Raw genomic sequence first — 23,255 nt, 5'->3', positions numbered from 1 at the left:
AGCGCAGTACTTCTGCACCTGCTAATTCATGCTCCTAATGAAGGAAGCGTGAACACGAGCAGCACGGCGGCAAGTTCGTGCAGGCGAAGTAGTCGCTGACCCGGACCCCAGGCGACCTGGTGGGAGCGGAGCTGCTTTGCGGGAGACATAAGCTTTCAGGGGCTGGAGGAAGCCCCAGGTAAGTAAATCTGTTTTTTTTTTTAATAATTTTTTCCTGATATTTCCTTTCTATGCTGTTGCTTATCTTTTAGAGCAGTGAGGAAGTTCTGAATTCAAGTCATGCAGAGCTCAGCTCTATCCATCCCTCTGATCCAGCACTAGCTGTAACCACGCCCTCACTACTCTCCCTCTTGCATCCTCACTCTGAAACCAGCCAATAAACGTCGCTGTTCTATCAGCCAATAGAATCGCGGCAAGGAGGCGGATTCTTCGATAACCGTACAATGCCAGGACCGTTCTAGTGCTGATGGACAGTATCGTCAGCCTGTAGCAGCTCGGCACTATGTTAGTGGGCGGGACTATTCGCGCATTGGTGCTGTATAGCTGATGGACAGCAGTCTCATCCTGTAGCAGCTCGCTGCTGTGTTAGTGGGCGTATCCCACGTCACGTATTGGTGGCTGTAGAGCTGATGGACGGCAGCTTCGGCCTGCAGCTGCTCGCCGCTGTGTTAGTGGGCGGGACTAAGCGCGTAGTGGACGGACAGGAACCAATAGGAACGGGGCGGGTAGCTGGAGGGAGAGGGTGGCTGTAGCGCGGTGTTAGCTCTGCGGCGGCTGAACGGCCGGGTTACCGGGAGTACGGAAGGCCTTGGCACAGCTTAACATTACCTCACATAGCACCTCGCCGGAGCCATGACGTCAGCGTCCACCAAGGTGAGCGGGTTTTGCAGGAACGGATCCCCATTGGAGGAACTTGATCACGTGGACAGCTTGTGCAAAACGGGGCATGCCGGGAGATGTAGTTTTATGCTGCTTATCTCAAGAAAGACCCGATCTTATTTTCTGCTGCAGCACTACAAATTCCAGCATGCTTTTTATTATGATTATTTTTGTACTATTATTTGATTTTAATGTTTTTCCTGTTATCACCTTCCTAAAAAGCAACATTTATATCTCTGCTGTAGTCCTCATTGAATGATCGGTAACACTTTTGTGTTTCTTGTTATGTGTCAGTTTTGGCAAATGTATCATTTGTTTGTTACAACAGCTTTTACTGCCACATAATAATGTAACCATTACCAGCCACATAGATTTTGTATCACTTCTTTGTAGAAGGGTGCTACTGTATCAATGTATTCTGCACACACACATAGCATGAACCGGAAGTGGACATAAATACTAACTGGCAGTCTATGGTTTGCATAGGACCTGGACTGTTGTTAAAGGACCACTCTGGTGACAAAAGTAAGCAGTTAAAATCTGACCGGTTTTGGACTAGTCCATCTATTCAAGGGCGATCGTCAGGATTTTCTTTTTTTTTTTTTTTCAAAAGCTTTTCCTGATTGGCAGTTTGACTGCCGAAATAGTGGATACCAGATGTCCTTCTCTCTACTTGCTTGCACATCATTTCAATAGTTCCCTTAGTGACTGCTGCAGAGGAAATGCTTTTGAAAATGAATAAAACACTGGGAATCCCCCATGGGGAGATGGACTAGTCCAAAACCAATCGCTTATGTCAGATAACTGCTCACTTTTCACGCTGGAGCGGTCCTTTAATGTAGATTTTCTGCATGTTCCGTGGTAGAAGGGTAAACTGGGTGAATATACAGCATAACCCCCATTATCCAGCGCCAACGGGGATTGGCTGATGCCAGATAAGTGTGGTTTCTGGTTGCTTGAGACACGATGTTAAAAATAGGCCTAGCTAAGAAAAAAAACAGTACAGTACTTGGCTTCACACTATACTTACCATAAACTTGTTAATGTTGAAATACGGTAATAAAACACAAATTAGGACAAAAGGCAGACTTAAATTAATGTAACAGAGGTCTATTACTGTATAAAGAAGTGTAAAAGTAGATTTATGCATTCTGCAAGGTCAGGACTCTTGTTTCTGGTTGTTTGAGACTTCTGGCTAAGGTTCGGTTCACATTTGTTTCAAAAACGTATCCGAGGCTCCATTTTTGGGCCTGGACCAAAACGGAGCCACGGATACAAATGTTAAAAATAACGGCCATCTTCACCCACTTCAAAAACTGATCCGTGTGGGATCCGCTTTTAAAAACTTAACAGATGGTCAGGATTTGCAGGGTTTTCACGGACCCCGGATACACTGAGGGGTTGGCAAGGCAATACAAACATGGATCTACCTCTTTACAGGCTATTTGCATACAAAAAAAACAGAGGGAGATCTGGATTGCCATGCTGGAGGGGATAGCAGACAGGAAGAGGGCCAGCAGGCACAGTGGTGGGGAGGGGGGTCATACCCCCCTCTCTCACCTGGGACCCCCTTCCGTGATCCCCCTCTAGCTACTTTTGTTAAAATCATTGCCTGTGGGGAACTCACCCCCCCCCCCCCCCTCCTTGTTCCACCGCTCGCCGCATCACTTCCTGCAATGCATTGCAGGAAGTTACGCGACGAGCGGCAGAATTCAAGGAAGGAAGGAAGTGAGTGAGTTCCCCGCTCGCAGTAGGCAATGATTTTAACAACAGTAGCTGGAGGGGGATCACTGAAGGGGGTCCTAGGTGAGAGGGGGGAGTCCGACCTCCCCACCGCTGTGCCTGCTGGCCCTCTTCCTGTCTGCTACCCTCTCCAGGATGGCGGCCACCCACGGCCACGGCTGGAGATACGTGTGTTTTTTTGTTTTTTTTTTAACGGATCGGAAACGTATGCTGCAAAAGGGCAGCACGGATCTGTTTGTGATTGTGTTCTGCAACTGTGCCTAGTGTGGACCGAGTCTGAGTTCTGGGGGTTTACTGCACTGTGAATGGATACTTTAGGGTAGTTCCTCATAATGCATATAGGCCCATATTCACCAGTTGATGCCTGCTGGGTCTCTGTTGCCCAAGGGATTGTGTACAGTAGGAATGGTCAGTGAGATGCAAATCATTTTTAATTGATGCAGGATTATGCAAATTTTGTGTGCAAATTAATGTAGCTTCAAAATGGACCAATTAAATTTGACCTCATCTGGATTTGATTGGTTCCTGTTCCAGCTGCATACTTTTGCATATGAAATTTGCAGAATCCTGTTTCAACTCAAAATGGTTTGCGTCTTATTGACCATCCCTAGTGTTTTTTTTTTTTTTTTATTAAAGGACAACTGAAGTGAGAAGAGTATGGAGGCTGCCATATTTATTTTCTTTTAAACAATACTAGTTGCCTGGCAGCCCTGCTGATCTACTTGGCTGCAGTAGTGTCTGAATCACACCAGAAACATGCATGCAGCTAATCTTGTCAGATCTGATAGTAGCAGAAACACCTGATCTGCTGCATGCTTGTTCAGGGCCTATGGCTAAACGTATTAGTCCAGAGGATCAGCAGGACAGCCAGACACCTGGTATTGCTTGAATGGGAATAAATATGACAGCCTCCATATCCCTCTCGCCTCAGTTGTCCTTTAAAGTGGTCTGAAACTCTGACATAACATTCAATAAAAATGTGAAATAACAATCTTCTAGTGAGCTGTTCTGATCTGTGTGTATGCTTGCAGCACAGAGAGCTTCGCAGAGAGTGTTTTCAGTTGTTTACACACAAATGTAACAAAGATACTGTTATCTCCAGTCTGGATGTGGATTTCAAGCTGAATAGCCTTTCCATGGCAGGACAAGGTGCTGTTTCAGTGATGTTCTGCTTAAAACATTTTTCTGGGATAGTAGCTTTAAAGGACAACTGAAGCAAGGGGGATATGAAGGCTGCCATATTTATTTCCTTTTAATCAATGCACATTTCCTGGGTGTCCTGCTGATCCTCTGCCTGTAATACTTTTAGCCATAGACCCTGAACAAGCATGCAGCAGGTCAGGTGTTTCTGACATTATTGTCAGATCTGACAAGATTAGCTGCATGCTTGTTTCTGGTGTGATTCAGACACTGCTGCAACTAAATAGAGCAGCAGGTCTGCCAGGCAACTGGTATTGTTTAACAGGAAATAAATATGGCAGCCTCCATATTCCTGTCACTTCAGTTGTCCTTTAAAGCTGTAAGGAATCTTTTGGAGCAAAGTAGAAATGCTGACTTTCAGACTACTTAAGTTATTAAGCGATTGAAAACAGTGTGATACAACTGAGAGGATGATCTGCCTCATGACTGTATGTGGATCTGAGCTCCGTATTTCGCCCCGTCAGCACTCTATAGCGAGAGTGACATAAGTGTAATTCCTGTATGTCGTTTCTCTGCACAGGTCGGGGAGATCTTCTCAGCAGCCGGAGCCGCCTTCACCAGACTGGGGGAGCTAACAATGCAGCTGCACCCCGTGACGGACTCCTCTCCAGCGGGGTAATTGTCCTGTCATTGTGTCACCTCTATGCTTTGTGTTCATTTGCATGGCTTGGGGCTCTGTCACTTACAGGGTTGCTCAAATCCAGATACGGGAGACATCCGACTAGTACTATCCAGATATCTCCCAGTAAAGCTGTGCGGGGCGCGCGGGGGGGTCAATCTTACCTGTCTGACGTCTTCTTCGGTCCGTCCCTCGGCGCCTCCCACGATGCGCTCCACGCGTGTCACGTGATTACAAACACTTCCTCCTTCAACCCGAAAGGAGGAAGTGTTTGTAATCACGTGACCGCCACTTGGACCGCATCGTGGGAGGCGCCGAGGGATGGACCGAAGAAGACGTCAGACAGGTAAGATTGACCCCCCGCCCACCCCGCACAGGTTTACTGGGAGATATCCTGATAGTACTATCCAGATGTCTCCCGTATCCGGATTTGAGCAACCCTGGTCACTTACTAAAGATGCCCACACATTCCTCAATGTGCCATAACTGAAGGACAACTGATGTGCAAGGTAATGTTCATGTTTCCCTATGGCTCAAGCCAAAGTACTAGTTAATAAAATGCTGAACAGAAAGCTGCTACGGGGGCATCGCCAACTTTAAAATGGAGGATGGAGAATTCCATCGATCACAATCACACTGGACAAACAAGACACTGGAGAAGAAGAGATTGATAAGCAGACTATGCGGGAGGTAAGTATAACGTGTACGTTTATTTTGACTTTCATTTTTCAGTTCAGGTTTGCCTTATAAAAACACTGAAGTCTCCAAAAATTCAGATTTATTTTTTTTTATTGCAAAAACCTCTGTAACATTATTGCTCTAACTAAAACGCTGCATCCCTGCGGCTGAACTGTAACTAAATCCCCCCCAAACTCCCCTCGCAAAATCCACGACTTTCTTGGTCGTGGATTTTGCTGCCCCGGGAGGCAGAGCTTTCAGCTGCAGCTCTGCCTCCATGTGCATCAATCCGTGCATATCTCCGCCTCTCCCCCACCCCTCTCAGTGAAGGAAGACTGAGAGGGGCGGGCGGAGGCGGAGCTACGTGCTAATAGACGCGTGTAGAGGCAGAGCTGCAACCGAAAGCTCTGCCTCTCACGGAAGCGCTCCCCGCAGTGTGCCCCGGGGAGTTTGGGGGGGATTTAGTTAGTGTTCTGCCGCGGGGATGTGGCGTTTTAGTTAGGGCAATAATGTTACTGAGGTTTTTGCAATAAAAAGCTGAATGTTAGGAGAGTTCAGAGTCTCTTTAAAAGAAATAAAGATGGCAGGCTCCCTATCCCTCTCGCTTCAGTTGTCTTTTAATTCTTGCACTAACATTTTTGTCTATTATGGCTCCTTTTTTAGGAAACTGTCAGCCTATGTTGTTGCTCTTGTTTCAGCCCTGATTCCCTCTTGTGTCTCCCCAGGGCCCGCTGGACAGACAATGAGATTCAGATGTTGCATGCGGCTGTCAAACGCTTCGGGGAAGACTTAAACCAAATCAGCTCAGTAATCAAGGAGAGGACAGTGTAAGAAGGGGGGTGGGGCATCAGACAAGATGGCGGCCTGGAAATAGACAAGATTGCTGCCAGGGGCATCACATATGACAATGGTCTCACATGAAATGCTTCAGTGATGCTAATAGCGGCCAGTCAGTGTCCAGCTGCCCTGCGGTTATGAGGAAGGGCTGAAAGAAGGGCGTCAGAGAAAATGGCTGACAGGAATTAGGCTTTGGGCATCACTTTGTGACAATGATCTCACAGGAAATGCGTCAGCGATGCTAACAGCGGCCAGTCAGTGGGCAGCTACCCCGCGGTTATGAGAAAGGGCTAAGAGAAAGGATGCAGACAAAATGGCTGCCAGCAAATAGATATTGGGCATCACGTTATGACAACAGTCTTGCAGGAAATGCAATTGTGATGCTATTAGTGGCCAGTCAGTGTCAAGCAGCAACATTTTTTCGCATTGTGTATGCAAATCCCCATAGCTTTGCATAGTATAGAATAGAGGTATTCGGATGCATACTCTCAGAATAAGTGCCATCGTACGTCTCAGAGATGCAAACCAACACAAGTTCTAGCTTAGAATCCCCCTTGAGGATATGGACTAGTCTAAAACTTGACAGATCTGTCAGATTTTCACTACCTACTGCAAGTGACAGCAGCATAGGAATAAAACACTTCACCTTTTTACTCCAGAAAAAAAATGTTTATGCTTTGTACAGTTTAATTTTTCTTTTTTCATGGTACCGGTAGTTGTCCTATAACTTCTGCAGACATGCTTGGAATCTCTTTTCCACTTACAAAACAGGACAGTAGGTGGTGCTATAAACAAATGTAGAAATCTCTATTACCTGAAAAGCTGATTATTAGTCTGGAAAGCACACAGTCAGGGCTCGTTAACACGAAGGACGTTTTGCCCTTTTTTTCAAGCGCAGGAGATTTTCAAAATCTCCTATAAAACGCTTGTGCAATAAATCTCTGTGAGATGGTTCATATCAGCGTGGTTCGTGTTCAGCAAAGCGGTGCCTGTACCATTTTTTAACGATTTTTTTTTTTTTTTTTGCCTCAATGGAATGTATAGGAAAAACGCAAACGCTTACAAAATCCAGGTCAGAAATTTCACTGACTTGCATCAGGGAGTGAATTTAAAAACCGCACTGGAAAAGCGCTTAAATAAGCGATTTTTACCAAAAACGCAGTGCGCAGTGGAGCGCTGGGAGGGGAAAAAAGCCACACAATCGCAAAACGCTTGCAATTACGATTTTAGATGAATGGGGCTTCAATACACCTTTGCCTCGACTCCTTATAGCCCATATTATTATCTTGTCTGCCTTTATACTAGCTTAATTTTGCCTGTATGAAAATCAGACCCCACCCCCCAGATCTTTACTGTCGTACAACTACAGGAAAGAGCCATACTAGACAGTAATCGTAGTGATCTAGTACAGACAGAACTCTACAATAAAGAAAACCTAGCAGTCTGCTGCTTACAATCAGTGTAGTTGCAACATAGAGCTAAGTTTCACACATATATGCAGCATTTGGCCTAAATTGGTTATTATACTGTATCTTGCAAGCTCTTGATTGTAAATATGTAATATGGGCGAAGCAATTAATCAGATAATTGCAGATCGCTCACCTGATAGATCATCTCATTCTCTAATTGTTCTTACAAGTACATTGAATATCTCAAGTTAGAACTTTCACTTGAGGCACCGCGGCCTCAGGTTTGAATCCTAAGCTGGTCATTGTCTCCAGGTGGAGCTAGTTTCCTCTATATAAATCACAAACCACCGTCTGGTTTCCCCCAAAACTGACCGTGAAATGTAGTAGGGATATTAGATGGGATTCCTGCTCTGGGAGCTTTGTAAGGAAAATGTTGGTGCTTCATAAATTAATAATAGAAACCTTATCAGTTACAGACTCACAAATACAGCCTTCTCCCACCTCTGTTGTTTTTTATTCCTGTAGCGCCAACATCTTCCGTAGCGCTGTACATAGTACAAAACAAATATTGGGGAAAATATATACATAAGAGGTCCAAACTCTGTACCGTCAGGACAGCCAGCAATACAAATACAGGAAAGTCCCTGCCGGCATGCAGGCAACCGGAATTCTCAACTAACCGGCATGTCTGAGGGATAACGGGGACTTTTTCTTTTTTTTTGGGAGGGGGGGGGGGTGTTTAATGGCATTAAATTATAATTAAGCTTAACTGTTTTGGGACTAAATGCTCTTGTCCTTAAAGAAGACCTGTAACAAAAAATAGTTCCCCTGAGGGGTACTCGCCTCGGGAGGGGAAAGCCTCAGGGTCCCAATGAGGCTTCCCCCATCCCTGTAGCTGCATCCAGCGCTGGCTCCCCCGAAGTGTCCCGCAATTCTCCCTCGACAAGCCTGACAAGGCTCGATTTTATTTACCTTTCCTGGCTCCAGCGGGGGCGCTGTTGCGGCTCTCCGCACGGAGATAGGCGGGAATAGCCGATCTCTGTCGGGTCCGCTCTACTACGCAGGTGCAGGAGACTTGCGCCTGCGCAGTAGAGCAGCCCAACAGCGATCAGCTGTTTTCACCTGTCTCAGAGCGGAGAGCCGATACTGCTGGGAGCTGGGAAGGTAAATATTTACATCCCCGCTGGTCGGAGGGGCACAGCGAGACGGACGGGGAAAGCCTTGATAGGATCCGGAGGCTTCCCCCACCTGGGGTTAGTACTCCCCAGGGTAACTTTTTGTAGTTATAGGTTTTCTTTAAGGACAAGAGCATTTTTTCACTTTTGCACTTCCTGACTGTAATTGGCTCACAGTGATCAGGAGGTCAGGACCCAATGAAAACGGCTCCTGACCGATGCACGAAGATCTGTGCCAGCGGGGACACACTATTGCATCCTGAGCTCAGGAGCTGCTGTTTTCAATTGTCAATCTCCTGTTGGGGGCAAAAAAAGAGTACATTTATAATAACCAAAAGTAACCTGAATTTCACTGGAGGTACCGATCGGGGTGGTTAAGCTGCAGGTACTGACAGGGGGGTTAAGCTGTTTAGCATTTAGTCTTACCTCCAGTGAGTTTTTAGAGATCTAGATACATTTTGTATTTGCTCTTCCAGGTCAGCTCCATCTTGTATTTGCTCTTCCTGGTCACCTCCATCTTGTATATGCTCTTCCTGGTCAGCTCCATCTTGTATTTGCTCTTCCAGGTCACCTCCATCTTGTATTTGCTCTTCCTGGTCACCTCCATTTTGTATTTGCTCTTCCAGGTCAGCTCCATCTTGTATTTGCTCTTCCTGGTCACCTCCATCTTGTATATGCTCTTCCTGGTCAGCTCCATCTTGTATTTGCTCTTCCAGGTCACCTCCATCTTGTATTTGCTCTTCCTGGTCACCTCCATTTTATATTTGCTCTTCCAGGTCAGCTCCATCTTGTATTTGCTCTTCCTGGTCACCTCCATCTTGTATATGCTCTTCCTGGTCACCTCCATCTTGTATTTGCTCTTCCTGGTCACCTCCATTTTGTATTTGCTCTTCCAGGCCAGCTCCATCTTGTATTTGCTCTTCCAGGTCACCTCCATCTTGTATTTGCTCTTCCTGGTCACCTCCATTTTGTATTTGCTCTTCCAGGTCAGCTCCATCTTGTATTTGCTCTTCCTGGTCACCTCCATCTTGTATATGCTCTTCCTGGTCAGCTCCATCTTGTATTTGCTCTTCCAGGTCACCTCCATCTTGTATTTGCTCTTCCTGGTCACCTCCATTTTATATTTGCTCTTCCAGGTCAGCTCCATCTTGTATTTGCTCTTCCTGGTCACCTCCATCTTGTATATGCTCTTCCTGGTCACCTCCATCTTGTATTTGCTCTTCCTGGTCACCTCCATTTTGTATTTGCTCTTCCAGGCCAGCTCCATCTTGTATTTGCTCTTCCAGGTCACCTCCATCTTGTTTCTCATCCCCCATCTTCTCTTGTCTCTTGGCAGAGCACAGATCAAGTATGCGGTGAAGCGGAAGATCTATGATGACAGTGGTGTCCCTCTACCTTCAGAATCCCCCCGCAAAGTGACAAAGAAAGTAGCCCCAGTTTCCTCCTCCGTCGGCATAGTTGCAGCACCACAGGCGGTGGGCGGGACGACCGCTCCTGAGGGGTCTCAGGGCGCCATGAAGAAACGCAAATCTTCTGGTGAGAAGAGATGAGGGTGTACTCCTATCAGTGGGGGTGACAGTTCTTCATTTTACAAGGTTGTGGTTGGGCTTGCACTGCCCATTCCTTTTGCACAAATTTGCATTTTTGCTACGGGCGTAAATAGAATGCATTGGTATATGTGCTTTTGCAGTTTTTCTTGTTTTTTTTTTTTTTTCCTTTAACCACTTGCGACCGCCCACAGCCCATGGGCGGCGGCAAAGTGGACGCCTAAAGGACCGCAATACGCCTTCAGGCGGCGCGTCCTTTAGGCATGCCGGGGGAGCGATCGCGTCATTGATGACGCGCGCTTCCCCCGGCAACTGGCTCCGCCCACCCGCCGTAACATCCCGCCGGCCATACGGAAGCGCCGGCGGGATGTTAACCCCGCGATCGCCGCTACAAAGTGTATAATACACTTTGTAATGTATACAAAGTGTATTATACAGGCTGCCTCCTGCCCTGGTGGTCCCAGTGTCCGAGGGACCACCAGGGCAGGCTGCAGCCACCCTAGTTTGCACCCAAACACACTGATCTGCCCCCCCCCCGCCCACTGATCGCCCACAGCACCCCTCAGACCCCCACCCCCTGCCCACCCCCCAGACCCCTGTTTGCACCCAATCACCCCCCTAATAACCCATCAATCACTCCCTGTCACTATCTGTCAACGCTATTTTTTTTTTTATCCCCCCCCCCTGCCCCCTCCTGATCACCCCCCCCACCCCTCAGATTCTCCCCAGACCCCCCCCCTGTGTACTGTATGCATCTATCTTCCCTGATAACCTGTCAATCACCCGTCAATCACCCGTCAATCACCCATCAATCACCCATCAATCACCCCCTGTCACTGCCACCCAACAATCAGCCCCTAACCTGTCCCTTGCGGGCAATCTGATCACCCACCCACACCAATAGATCGCCCGCAGATCCGACATCAGATCACCTCCCAAATCCATTGTTTACATCTATTCTCTCCTCTAAACACCCACTAATTACCCATCAATCACCCATCAATCACCCCCTATCACCACCTGTCACTGTTACCTATCAGATCAGACCCTAAGCTGCCCCTTGCGGGCACCCAATCACCCGCCAACACGCTCAGATTGCCCTCTGACCCCCCCTTATCAATTCGCCAGTGCATTAATTACATCTGTTCTTCCCTTTAATAACCCACTGATCACCTGTCAATCACCTGCCAATCACCTATCACCCATCAATCACCCCCTGTCACTGCCACCCATCAATCAGCCCCTAACCTGCCCCTTGCGGGCAATCTGATCACCCACCCACACCATTAGATCGCCCGCAAACCCGCCGTCAGATTACCTCCCAAATGTATTGTTTACATCTGTTATCTTCTCTAAACACCCACTAATTACCCATCAATCACCCATCAATCACCCCCTATCACCACCTGTCACTGTTACCTATCAGATCAGACCCTAAGCTGCCCCTTGCGGGCACCCAATCACCCGCCAACACGCTCAGATTGCCCTCTGACCCCCCCTTATCAATTCGCCAGTGCATTAATTACATCTGTTCTTCCCTGTAATAACCCACTGATCACCTGTCAATCACCTGCCAATCACCTATCACCCATCAATCACCCCCTGTCACTGCCACCCATCAATCAGCCCCTAACCTGCCCCTTGCGGGCAATCTGATCACCCACCCACACCATTAGATCGCCCGCAGATCCGACATCAGATCACCACCCAAGCGCAGTGTTTCCATCTATTCTCTCCTCTAAACACCCACTAATTACCCATCAATCACCACCTGTCACTGTTACCCATCAGATCAGACCCTAATCTGCCCCTTGCGGGCACCCAATCACCCGCCTACACGCTCAGATTGCCCTCAGACCCCCCCTTATCAATTCGCCAGGGCATTATTTACATCTGTCCTTCCCTGTAATAACCCACTGATCACCTGTCAATCACCTATCAATCACCCATCAATCACCCCCTGTCACTGCCACCCATCAATCACCCGCTGTCACTGCCACCCATCAATCAGCCCCTAACCTGCCCCTTGCGGGCAATCTGATCACCCACCCACACCAATAGATCGCCCGCAGATCCGACGTCCGATCACCTCCCAAGTGCAGTGTTCACATCTGTTCTCTACCCTAAACACCCACTAATTACCCATCAATCACCCCCTGTCACTGCTACCTATCAGATTAGACCCCTATCTGCCCCTAGGGCACTCAATCACCCGCCCACACCCTCAGAATGCCCTCAGACCCCAGCCCTGATCACCTCGCCAGTGCATTGCTTGCATCTATTCCCCCCTCTAATCACACCTTGAGACACCCATCAATCACCTCCTGTCACCCCCTAGCACACCTACCCATCAGATCAGGCCCTAATTTGCCCCGTGTGGGCTCCTGATCACTCGGCCAAACCCTCAGATCCCCCTCAGACCCCCTTCCGATCACCTCCCCAGTGCATTGATTGCATCTATTTTCCCCTCTAACCACCCCCTGAGACACCCATCAATCACCTCCTGTCACCCCCCTAGCACTCCTATCCATCAGATCAGGCCCAATACAACCTGTCATCTAAAAGGCCACCCTGCTTATGACCGGTTCCACAAAATTCGCCCCCTCATAGACCACCTGTCATCAAAATTTGCAGATGCTTATACCCCTGAACAGTCATTTTGAGACATTTGGTTTCCAGACTACTCACGGTTTTGGGCCCGTAAAATGCCAGGGCGGTATAGGAACCCCACAAGTGACCCCATTTTAGAAAAAAAGACACCCCAAGGTATTCTGTTAGGTGTATGACGAGTTCATAGAAGATTTTATTTTTTGTCAAAAGTTAGCGGAAATTGATTTTTATTGGGTTTTTTTCACAAAGTGTCATTTTTCACTAACTTGTGACAAAAAATAAAATCTTCTATGAACTCGCCATACACCTAACGGAATACCTTGGGGTGTCTTCTTTCTAAAATGGGGTCACTTGTGGGGTTCCTATACTGCCCTGGCATTTTAGGGGCCCTAAACCGCGAGGAGTAGTCTAGAAAACAAATGCCTCAAAATGACCCGTGAATAGGACGTTGGGCCCCTTAGCGCACCTAGGCTGCAAAAAAGTGTCACACATGTGGTACCGCCGTACTCAGGAAAAGTAGTATAATGTGTTTTGGGGTGTATTTTTACACATACCCATGCTGGGTGGGAGAAATTTCTATGTAAATGGTCAATTGTGTGTGTAAAACAAATCAAACAATTGTCATTTACAGAGATATTTCTCCCACTTAGCATGGGTATGTGTAAAAATACACCCCAAAACACATTATACTACTTCTCCTGAGTACGGCGGTACCACATGTGTGGCACTTTTTTACACCCTAAGTACGCTAAGGGGCCCAAAGTCCAATGAGTACCTTTAGGATTTCACAGGTCATTTTGCGACATTTGGTTTCAAGACTACTCCTCACGGTTTAGGGCCCCTAAAATGCCAGGGCAGTATAGTAACCTCACAAATGACCCCATTCTAGAAAGAAGACACCCAAAGGTATTCCGTTAGGAGTATGGTGAGTTCATAGAAGATTTTATTTTTTGTCAAAAGTTAGCGGAAAATTGATTTTTATTGTTTTTTTCACAAAGTGTCATTTTCCACTAACTTGTGACAAAAAATAAAATCTTTTTTTACACATACCCATGCTGGGTGGGAGAAATACCTCTGTAAATGACAATCTTTTGATTTTTTTACACACAATTGTCCATTTACAGAGTTATTTCTCCCACCCAGCATGGGTATGTGTAAAAATACACCCCAAAACACATTGTACTACTTCTCCCGAGTACGGCGATACCACATGTGTGGCACTTTTTTGCACCCTAACTGCGCTAAAGGGCCCAAAGTCCAATGAGTACCTTTAGGATTTCACAGGTCATTTTGCGGAATTTGATTTCCAGACTACTCCTCACGGTTTAGGGCCTCTAAAATGCCAGGGCAGTATAGGAACCCCACAAATGACCCCATTTTAGAAAGAAGACACCTCAAGGTATTCCGTTAGGAGTATGGTGAGTTCATAGAAGATTTTATTTTTTGTCACAAGTTAGTGGAAAATGACACTTTGTGAAAAAAACAATAAAAATCAATTTTCCGCTAACTTTTGACAAAAAATAAAATCTTCTATGAACTCACCATACTCCTAACGGAATACCTTGGGGTGTCTTCTTTCTAAAATGGGGTCATTTGTGGGGTTCCTATACTGCCCTGGCATTTTAGGGGCCCTAAACCGTGAGGAGTAGTCTGGAAATCAAATTCCGCAAAATGACTTGTGAAATCCTAAAGGTACTCATTGGACTTTAGGCCCTTTAGCGCAGTTAGGGTGCAAAAAAGTGCCACACATGTGGTATCGCCGTACTCGGGAGAAGTAGTACAATGTGTTTTGGGGTGTATTTTTACACATACCCATGCTGGGTGGGAGAAATAACTCTGTAAATGGACAATTGTGTGTAAAAAAAAATGAAAAAATTGTCATTTTACAGAGATATTTCTCCCACCCAGCATGGGTATGTGTAAAAATACACCCCAAAACACATTCTACTACTTCTCTTGAGTACGGCAATACCACATGTGTGGCACTTTTTTGCAGCCTAACTGCGCTAAGGGGCCCAAAGTCCAATGAGCACCTTTAAGGTGCCCATATACTCGTCAGATTGGCAGCAGACAGATAAGAAATGCATCTGATGATCTATCTGATGCGTTTTTAGAACATTTTTTACCAGTATAGAATTCCAATAGATTTCAGTTTGAAATCTGTTGAAATTCGATCTGATGGCATTTTTTTGCCATCAGATTTCCATTAAGGCCAATGCAAACTGATAAGCAATCTCATCAGATCGACCTAAATTTTCCACCCTGCAAGTTCGATGGAAATCCATCGAAATCGATCGAAATCGGCCGTCGATCGGTCGATTGGCCAACCGATTTGCGATCGATCGATCGATCGATCGACCGCGATCGATCGGTCGGCCAGAAAATCGGCTGAGTGTATGGGCTGCTTTAGGCTTTACAGGGGTGCTTACAAATTAGCACCCCCCAAAATGCGAGGACAGTAAACACACCCTACAAATGACCCCATTTTGGAAAGTAGACACTTCAAGGTATTCAGAGAGGGGCATGGTGAGTCCGTGGCAGATTTCATTTTTTTTTGTCGCAAGTTAGAAGAAATGGATTCTTTTTGTTTTTCTTTTTTTTTGTCACAAAGTGTCATTTTCCGCTTACTTGTGACAAAAAATAATATCTTCTATGAACTCACTATGCCTCTCAGTGAATACTTTGGGATGTCTTCTTTCCAAAATGGGGTCATTTGGGGGGTATTTATACTATCCTGGAATTCTAGCCCCTCATGAAACATGACAGGGGGTCAGAAAAGTCATAGATGCTCGAAAATGGCAAAATTCACTTTTTGCACCATAGTTTGTAAACGCTATAACTTTTACCCAAACCAATAAATATACACTGAATGGTTTTTTTTTTTTATCAAAAACATGTTTGTCCACATTTTTCGCGCTGCATGTATACAGAAATTTTACTTTATTTGAAAATTGTCAGCACAGAAAGTTAAAAAAATCATTTTTTTGCCAAAATTCATGTCTTTTTTGATGACTATAATAAAAAGTAAAAATCGCAGGAGCAATCAAATAGCACCAAAAGAAAGCTTTATTAGTGACAAGAAAAGGAGCCAAAATTCATTTAGGTGGTAGGTTGTATGAGCGAGCAATAAACCGTGAAAGCTGCAGTGGTCTGAATGGAAAAAAAGTGGCCGGTCCTTAAGGGGTAGAAAGACTGTGGTCCTCAAGTGGTTAATGCATGTAGAGCTCAATTCACTAAGCATTACCATACAGTATTTGGTAATGCAGAAAATTGCTGATTTTTACTACATTGTTTGTTAAAGTGAACCTGAGAAGACTTAGAGACACTGAAGCGAAAAAAAAATTATGATATTATGATTTGTATGTGTAGTACAGCTAAGAAATAAAACATTAAGATCAGATACATCAGTCTAATTGTTTCCAGTACAGGAAGAGTTGAGAAACTCCAGTTGTTATCTCTATGCAAACAAGCCATTAAGCTCTCCGACTAAGTTAGTTGTGGAGAGGGCTGTTATATGACTTTTATTATCTCAACTGTAAGTGAACTCTTTACTTTTTCTCTGCTAGAGGAGAGGTCATTAGTTCACAGACTGCTCTGAAAGACTCATTTTGAATGCTGAGTGTTGTGTAATCTGCACATATTATAGAATGATGCAATGTTAGAAAAAACATTATATACCTGAAAATAAAAGTATGAGAATATTTTCTTTGCTTCTAATCTTCTAGTAATTATTCATAGTACACAACCAATTCATTATATCATATTTTTTTTTTCCGCTTCAGTGTCTCTTTAAAGAGAAACTCCGACCAAGAATTGAACTTTATCGCAATCAGTAGCTGATACCCCCTTTTACATGATAAATCTATTCCTTTTCACAAACAGACCATCAGGGGGTGCTGTATGACTGATATTGTGGTGAAACCCCTCCCACAAAGAAATTCTGAGTACGTACTCTTTGCAGTTTCCTGTCTGTGAACCCTGTTGCATTGTGGGAAATAGCTGTTTACAAAAACTGCCAAAAAAACATGCAGCAGCTACATCACCTGCCAACAGTAAAAATGTCACCATGTGATAAATGTCAGAATATAAATCAGGGATTTAAAATCTTTTACAATGGGCAAACACTGACTAAATAATTTATACATAATTATTGTAAAAATGAAGCACTTTTTCACTGGAGTTCCTCTTTAAGTAAAGAACCAATACCTGGGGCTTCCTCCAGCCCCTCCCTTGCCATGCTCCCCGGTGGTTCCATTCCTCTGTAATAGCCCCTGGAAATAGGCCTCCAGTTAGGGCAGGAGGGTTCTGCGCCTGCACAGTACTATCTGCACTGGTGCAGAAAGCTTCTGGCGACAGGATAACACGGCTGGTCCAAGCATGCGCAGAGTGGTGCGACTGAAGCCCTATTGCCCGGGCGCTATTACAGAGGGGAGCCACCGGGGAGGATGGCAAGGGAGGCATGGGGCTGAAGGAAGACCCAGGTAAGTATAAATTATTTAGGTCTTCTCAGGTACACTTCAAAAATGTCTATCCAGTAATAATCCGAACATTGGTATTGCACTTTTCTCCTGTCGGACTCAAAGCGCTCAAGAGCTGCAGCCACTAAGGGCGCGCTCCAGAGGCCACCAGTGTTAGGGAGTCTTGCCTTGAACTCCTTACTGAATAGGTACTGACCCTGGTCTCCCATGTCGAAGGCAGTGCCCTTAGCCAGTACACTATCCAGCCACTAAGGCTGTTACCGCATATTAAAGTGAAATGACTGACTAATAAGATAAATATGCCCATAAATGTCAATTCACAAAGATTAGAGCATTTGGTAAAACAAGTGAGATGTTCCATATTTCAATCAGCCATTCGATAAACTGGACGATCAGAGGAGCCACCCCATCCTACTCACTCCATTGGTGCCGATATATTGCTGGGTGGGACATCAAGAAGGTTAAAATAACATTAGATGCCATTAGTAGCGGTTTTCCCTGTAGCCCTTATGTGCACATCTATTAGGCTAATACAGAGAGATGGCCCTCTAGTGGCAGGCATGCAGATCTAAAGAGATGCCTTTTACTACAGTAGAATCTCGTTACAGTAAATTCTGATATAGTATACCTCTGGATATACAGTACAGTAGAATCCCTTTTATAGTAAACTTTAAAGGACCAGGAAAAGTAGTTTACTATATCAGAATTGGGCATACATTGTATAGTTATGCATTTGCTGGGACCTGAGTACTATGTTTACTATAGCCAGAGGTTTACTTTATCAGGGTTGGTTTACACTGCGAGAGCTTTTTTTAAGCGCTAGTGATTGTAAAAACTCTTGCTAATGCAATGCTATGGGGGATTTTTATAAAATCACATCACTCAAGTGGGATCACCCCCATAGCATTACATTAGAAAGAGCTTTTTACAATCACGAGCTTAGAAAAAGCTCTTGCAATGTGAATTAGCCATCACAGTTTACTATAACAAGATTCTACTCTAGTAATCTCAGGCCTCAGGTGGTAAACTACTTTTCCTGGTCACTTGGAGTTTACGATAAAGGGATTCTACTGTATTGTAAGCTGCCACAAGCAGACCACCTTGAACCATCACCACTCTGGCCAGGAGTGGGAGGATATCACCGTAGCAGCACACAGCTTGCTGCCGAGACCTACTCCACAGCTGGTTACATCTCTACTTATTACCGAATAGCTCTTAGTGAATTGAAGCCATGGTTTTTTTTGGTATATCGCTGAACTATTACAGCATGTGTGAAGATCTTCGTGAATTCCGAAAAAGTCTAAAATAGTGAATGTAGTATTTTACCGACACTTTATTGAGGGAATTGAGGACATATTGTGAAAGGGCTTTAATGGCGTCCTCTTCTTCCAGCAGATGTAACGCTGAGTGCCCTGAATGACTCTGATGCCAACAGCGACCTGGTAGACATAGAAGGTCTGGGAGAGAGGAGCAGTGTGAAGAAGCTCAACTTTGATCAGGGTGTGTAATGTGTCCATGTTCTGGATTACCGGGTATCTCCAATTCTTCAGCCTCTTCCCCTCACGTCAAGATTTGTGTTCTAAACCACCCCAGTGTCCTCCTTCCCAGCCACCTTTCCCAATCCTCCTCTTTCCCTGTCCTTCTCTTCTGCCTTTCCCTGCCCTCCTTCTCTTCCACCTTTTCCTGTCGTCCTTCCCTTCCACCCTTCCCTCACCTCCTTCTCCTCCTCCTCCTTCCCTTCTACCTTTCCCTGTCCACCTTTTTTCCTCCTTTTCCTTCCACCTTTCCTTGTCCTCCTTCTCCTTTCTTCCACCTTTTTCCTCCTTCCCTTCCACCTTTTTCCTCCTTACCTTCCCCCTTTCCCTGTTCTCCTTCCCTCCCACATTTCCCTGTTCTCCTTCCCTTCCACCTTTTCCTCCTTCCCTTCCACCTTTTCCTGTTCCCCTCCAACTTTTCCTCTTCTCCCTTTGATTCTCCATCTCATCTTTTCTCCATACTTCCATGTTCTCCTTTTCCACCTTTGTTTGCCATCACTCTTCCTCTCCCCTGGACTGCTCTGGAACTTTGCACAGGAAGGTTAATGATTGATATCGGACAACTGATTAATTAGTCAGCTGTCAGGCAATTAATAATTTGTTGCTTAGGGTGCATACACACAACTAACTTCAATTGTACAATTTTACCACCTCCATTGTATATCTCCATAGTGTATAGGTGTCCATATTACACCTCCATAGAATACTATGAACAGGGGTGGTAAAATTGGGTTAATCTTTGCCAATCAAAATTGGATGTTTGTATGCACCCTAAATCTGATGATCACTTTCATGGCTCTGGTTCTGTGTAGGAGTTCTCCTCTTGTGCCAAAAACTGAAGCCAGGAACACACAACTGTTATGTAGATGAACTCTCATACTACATGGAGGTGTTAACATTTGTCAGCAATTTGCCAATCAAAGTTGAAGCTGTGTACCAGGATTCACCCCAAAGTCAGAATCCATGCTCAACCCTATTAGGAAGTTGTTTATTACAATCTAGGCAAGTGATGGCTAACCTTGGCATTCCAGCTGTGACAAAACTACAAATCCCATCATGCGTCTGCCTCCCCCAGTTATGCTTAGAGCTGTCAGAGTATTGCAATGCCTCATGGGACTTGTAGTTCCACCACAGTTGGAGTGTTAAGGTTGGCCATCACTGATCTAGGCTGCAGTTGAGAAGACACCAGCAAATTAGTTGTCCCCAGCAGCACAGTCACTGAAAGCTAAAAGTGAGGTAGAATTTCACTAGCACAGATAGCGTAAACAATGCATCTGTTCGTAGCATCAAAAGTCAGCAGAAGGGTGAGGGGTTTTTTTATTACTAGACCACTAAAAACCTGACCACCATGTGGGATATCAACCATTTATATCAGGTCCTGTCTCACCTATGTATAACAATATGAATAAACCAAAAATTATAGGGAGCCTGGACTAACAAGAATATGCATTTTTATTATCCAATACAAAAACCACAGAATACAAAGGATAAAACCACTTAAAAATCTCGCTAGCGCCAGCAATTAGGACAAGCAAGGACCCATTAAAGGTGCACCTCAATTAACCCGTATTAAAGTGAACCTCCGGACTAAAAATCTACTCAGTAGAACTGAAAAGGCTTGTTGTTTCTTTAACAGTTTCACAGCATCAGAACTTTGTTTTTCTTACCAAAGCATCATTTTTAGCTGCATTTTTTTAACTAAGCTCCACCCATCAAAGAAAAAAAGCCCGGGCTTTTCTTCCCTGATGCTGTGCAGAGCATGATGGGATTTCCTATGTTGTTGTTCGTGTTGCCTAGCAATTGGGAGGGGTGATCAGGACACAGGACAGTTGGAACTGTGTCTTATGCTCCCTGTCACCTCCTTTCAACCAAAAAGATCTCTGCCCTCATGAAATCAAACATTTGCCTGTTCTTTTAAAACAAGGTGGGTAAGAGATTATATTACCCATCTATTTTAATTAACATAACTAATGTAACTTAATGACAGTATGTTTGTTTAGGCTGGAGTTCCTCTTTAAGTTCTCTTCAGGCCTCTTTTGCAAGTTCCATATGCTTAGCAGCAGACAGCCATCCAGCAGGTATTAATCTTCAAGCCTACCCGTGTGCTTTTCCCTTCAGCACGCCTCTTTCTTTAGAAGAAATACGCTCTCATTACATGCATTAGTGTATGCAAAACCCATACAGGCCGAGCATCAACCAGAAAAGCAAGCCAGCAATATTAATATCTTCAATCATGCTAGGATAATGACATGCAGCATAGCTGGACAACCGGTCCTTCACTAATATGCAGTGTTCCTATAGCTCACATCCACCTGGCAGGCAGATTACTCACGTGTCCGTATTAGGCCTGTATGGGTTTTGCATACACTAATGCATGTAATGAGAGCGTATTTCTTCTAAAGAAAGAGGGCTCGTTTCCACTATTGCGGTGCGGAATCGCCTGGATTCCACCGCTGATGAAATCGCATGCGGATGCGATTCTGCATGCGTTTTTTGCCGCGAATTTGCATAGGTGAGGGTATATGCGATTTTAACCATGTCACTGCCTGTGTGAATTTACATTGGTACCTATGCGAATTCGCGGCAAAAAACGCATGGGGAAAACGCATGCGATTTCCCTATTAAATACATTGTGTGCGATTCGCCTGCATTCCACACGCAGGCGAATTCTGCAGGGTGTTCCGTGCAGATTTTCTCTGCACAATAAAACGCTCCCGCAGACGCATAAGTGGAAACAGGCCCATTCACTTATATTGTCTATGCGAATCCGCATACGCAAGACGCATGCGGATTCGCGATAGTGGAAACGGGGCCAGAGGCGTGCTAAAGGGAAAAGCACATGGGTAGGCTTGAAGATTAATACCTGCTGGATGGCTGTCTGCTGCTAAGCATATGGAACTTGCAAAAGAGGCCTGAAGAGAACTTAATACGGGTTAATTGAGGTGCACCTTTAATGGGTCCTTGCTTGTCCTAATTGCTGGCGCTAGCGAGATTTTTAAGTGGTTTTATCCTTTGTATTCTGTGGTTTTTGTATTGGATAATAAAAATGCATATTCTTGTTAGTCCAGGCTCCCTATAATTTTTTTATTATTTTTTTTTATTACTATTGTCTGTATCAGAATTTAAAAAAAGGAATTTGCTTCCTTCCAGTTACAGATTCACCAAGAATAGGACGTTTTTGTCATCCAAATAAACAAAACCCTAACATGCTTTGTCCCTAATCCATCCATACCTTATCACAAATGAGAAAAAAAAAACACGTTGGGTGGATTCTCTTTAGAGCTGAACTCAGGGCTTCCTCTCTGCTCTAAAAGATAAGCAACAGCATAATAACCTTTACAGAAAATAATTTTTGTTTCTGCTTACAGGACTCCTGCAATAAATCTGCAGTGTGTCTACTTCCTGCATTCATGGAAGCAAAGAAAAGGTTAACATCCTAAGTTTACATATTAGCTGTGTCTGCCGGGACTGCTGAATTTCTGTGCTGAGGCAACTGAGAGATCAAATTACACTTGTGATTACTGACAAATTAGGGAGAATTAGACAGGCTAAACTCTCTAAATACATACAGGGCGCATTTATCTCTGTTTTTCCTTCTGTCCTGTGCAAGAGTTCAGGTCCACTTTTCAATGTAATACCTGGTGCATTTGTTCCTATTGCTCCATCATCTCCTCTAATCATACATGTTCTTCCTTCTCTATTTCAGACAGCCTAAACCTGGATTCCAGTTTTATTATTAACTCTAGTGACCTCCCCCTTTTATCCCGCTGATGGTATGCTCCAGATACTTGTAAATATATGACCTCCTCGCCCCCTCTCACCTTCCTTGTTGGAACATCCTTTGATTTTGGCTTGTGAAGACGACTACACCACATTACATCCAGCCACGGCAGAGGAGCTGCAGCTACACCACATTACATCCAGCCACGGCAGGGGAGCTGCAGCTACACCACATTACATCCAGCCACGGCAGAGGAGCTGCAACTACACCACATTACATCCAGCCACGGCAGAGGAGCTGCAGCTACGCCACATTACATCCAGCCACGGCAGAGGAGCTGCAGCTACGCCACATTACATCCAGCCACGGCAGAGGAGCTGCAGCTACACCACATTACATCCAGCCACGGCAGAGGAGCTGCAGCTACACCACATTACATCCAGCCATGGCAGAGGTGCTGCAGCTACACCACATTACATCCAGCCACGGCAGAGGAGCTGCAGCTACGCCACATTACATCCAGCCACGGCAGAGGAGCTGCAGCTACGCCACATTACATCCAGCCACGGCAGAGGAGCTGCAGCTACACCACATTACATCCAGCCACGGCAGAGGAGCTGCAGCTACACCACATTACATCCAGCCACGGCAGAGGTGCAGCAGCTACACCACATTACATCCAGCCACGGCAGAGGAGCTGCAGCTACACCACATTACATCCAGCCATGGCAGAGGAGCTGCAGCTACACCACATAACATCCAGCCACGGCAGGGGAGCTACAGCTACACCACATTACATCCAGCCACGGCAGAGGATCTACAGC

General features: G+C 45.3%; 1 protein-coding gene across 4 annotated transcripts; it reads left to right on the top strand.

Moving 5' to 3' along the window:
* Positions 1 to 578: 578 nt before the first annotated feature.
* On the top strand, positions 579 to 23,011 carry C3H17orf49 (chromosome 3 C17orf49 homolog). Of its 4 annotated transcripts, none has more exons than XM_068274098.1 (6): positions 580 to 873; positions 4,343 to 4,437; positions 5,845 to 5,946; positions 9,877 to 10,076; positions 18,568 to 18,675; positions 22,417 to 23,011. In XM_068274098.1, exons 1-6 carry the CDS (start codon positions 853 to 855, stop codon positions 22,479 to 22,481), a joined length of 591 nt encoding a protein of 196 aa, XP_068130199.1. In that variant the 5' UTR covers positions 580 to 852; the 3' UTR covers positions 22,482 to 23,011. The 4 variants fall into 4 exon arrangements, with proteins under 4 accessions (XP_068130201.1, XP_068130199.1, XP_068130200.1 ...); XM_068274099.1 differs by having other exon boundaries at positions 586 to 873; positions 18,571 to 18,675; XM_068274100.1 differs by lacking the exon at positions 5,845 to 5,946 and having other exon boundaries at positions 579 to 873.
* Positions 23,012 to 23,255: the final 244 nt, after the last annotated feature.

This window comes from Hyperolius riggenbachi, chromosome 3 (genome assembly GCF_040937935.1).
Source record: "Hyperolius riggenbachi isolate aHypRig1 chromosome 3, aHypRig1.pri, whole genome shotgun sequence".
Classification (NCBI taxonomy): Eukaryota; Metazoa; Chordata; class Amphibia; order Anura; family Hyperoliidae; genus Hyperolius; species Hyperolius riggenbachi.
This window is presented reverse-complemented; position numbering and strand designations above follow the sequence as displayed.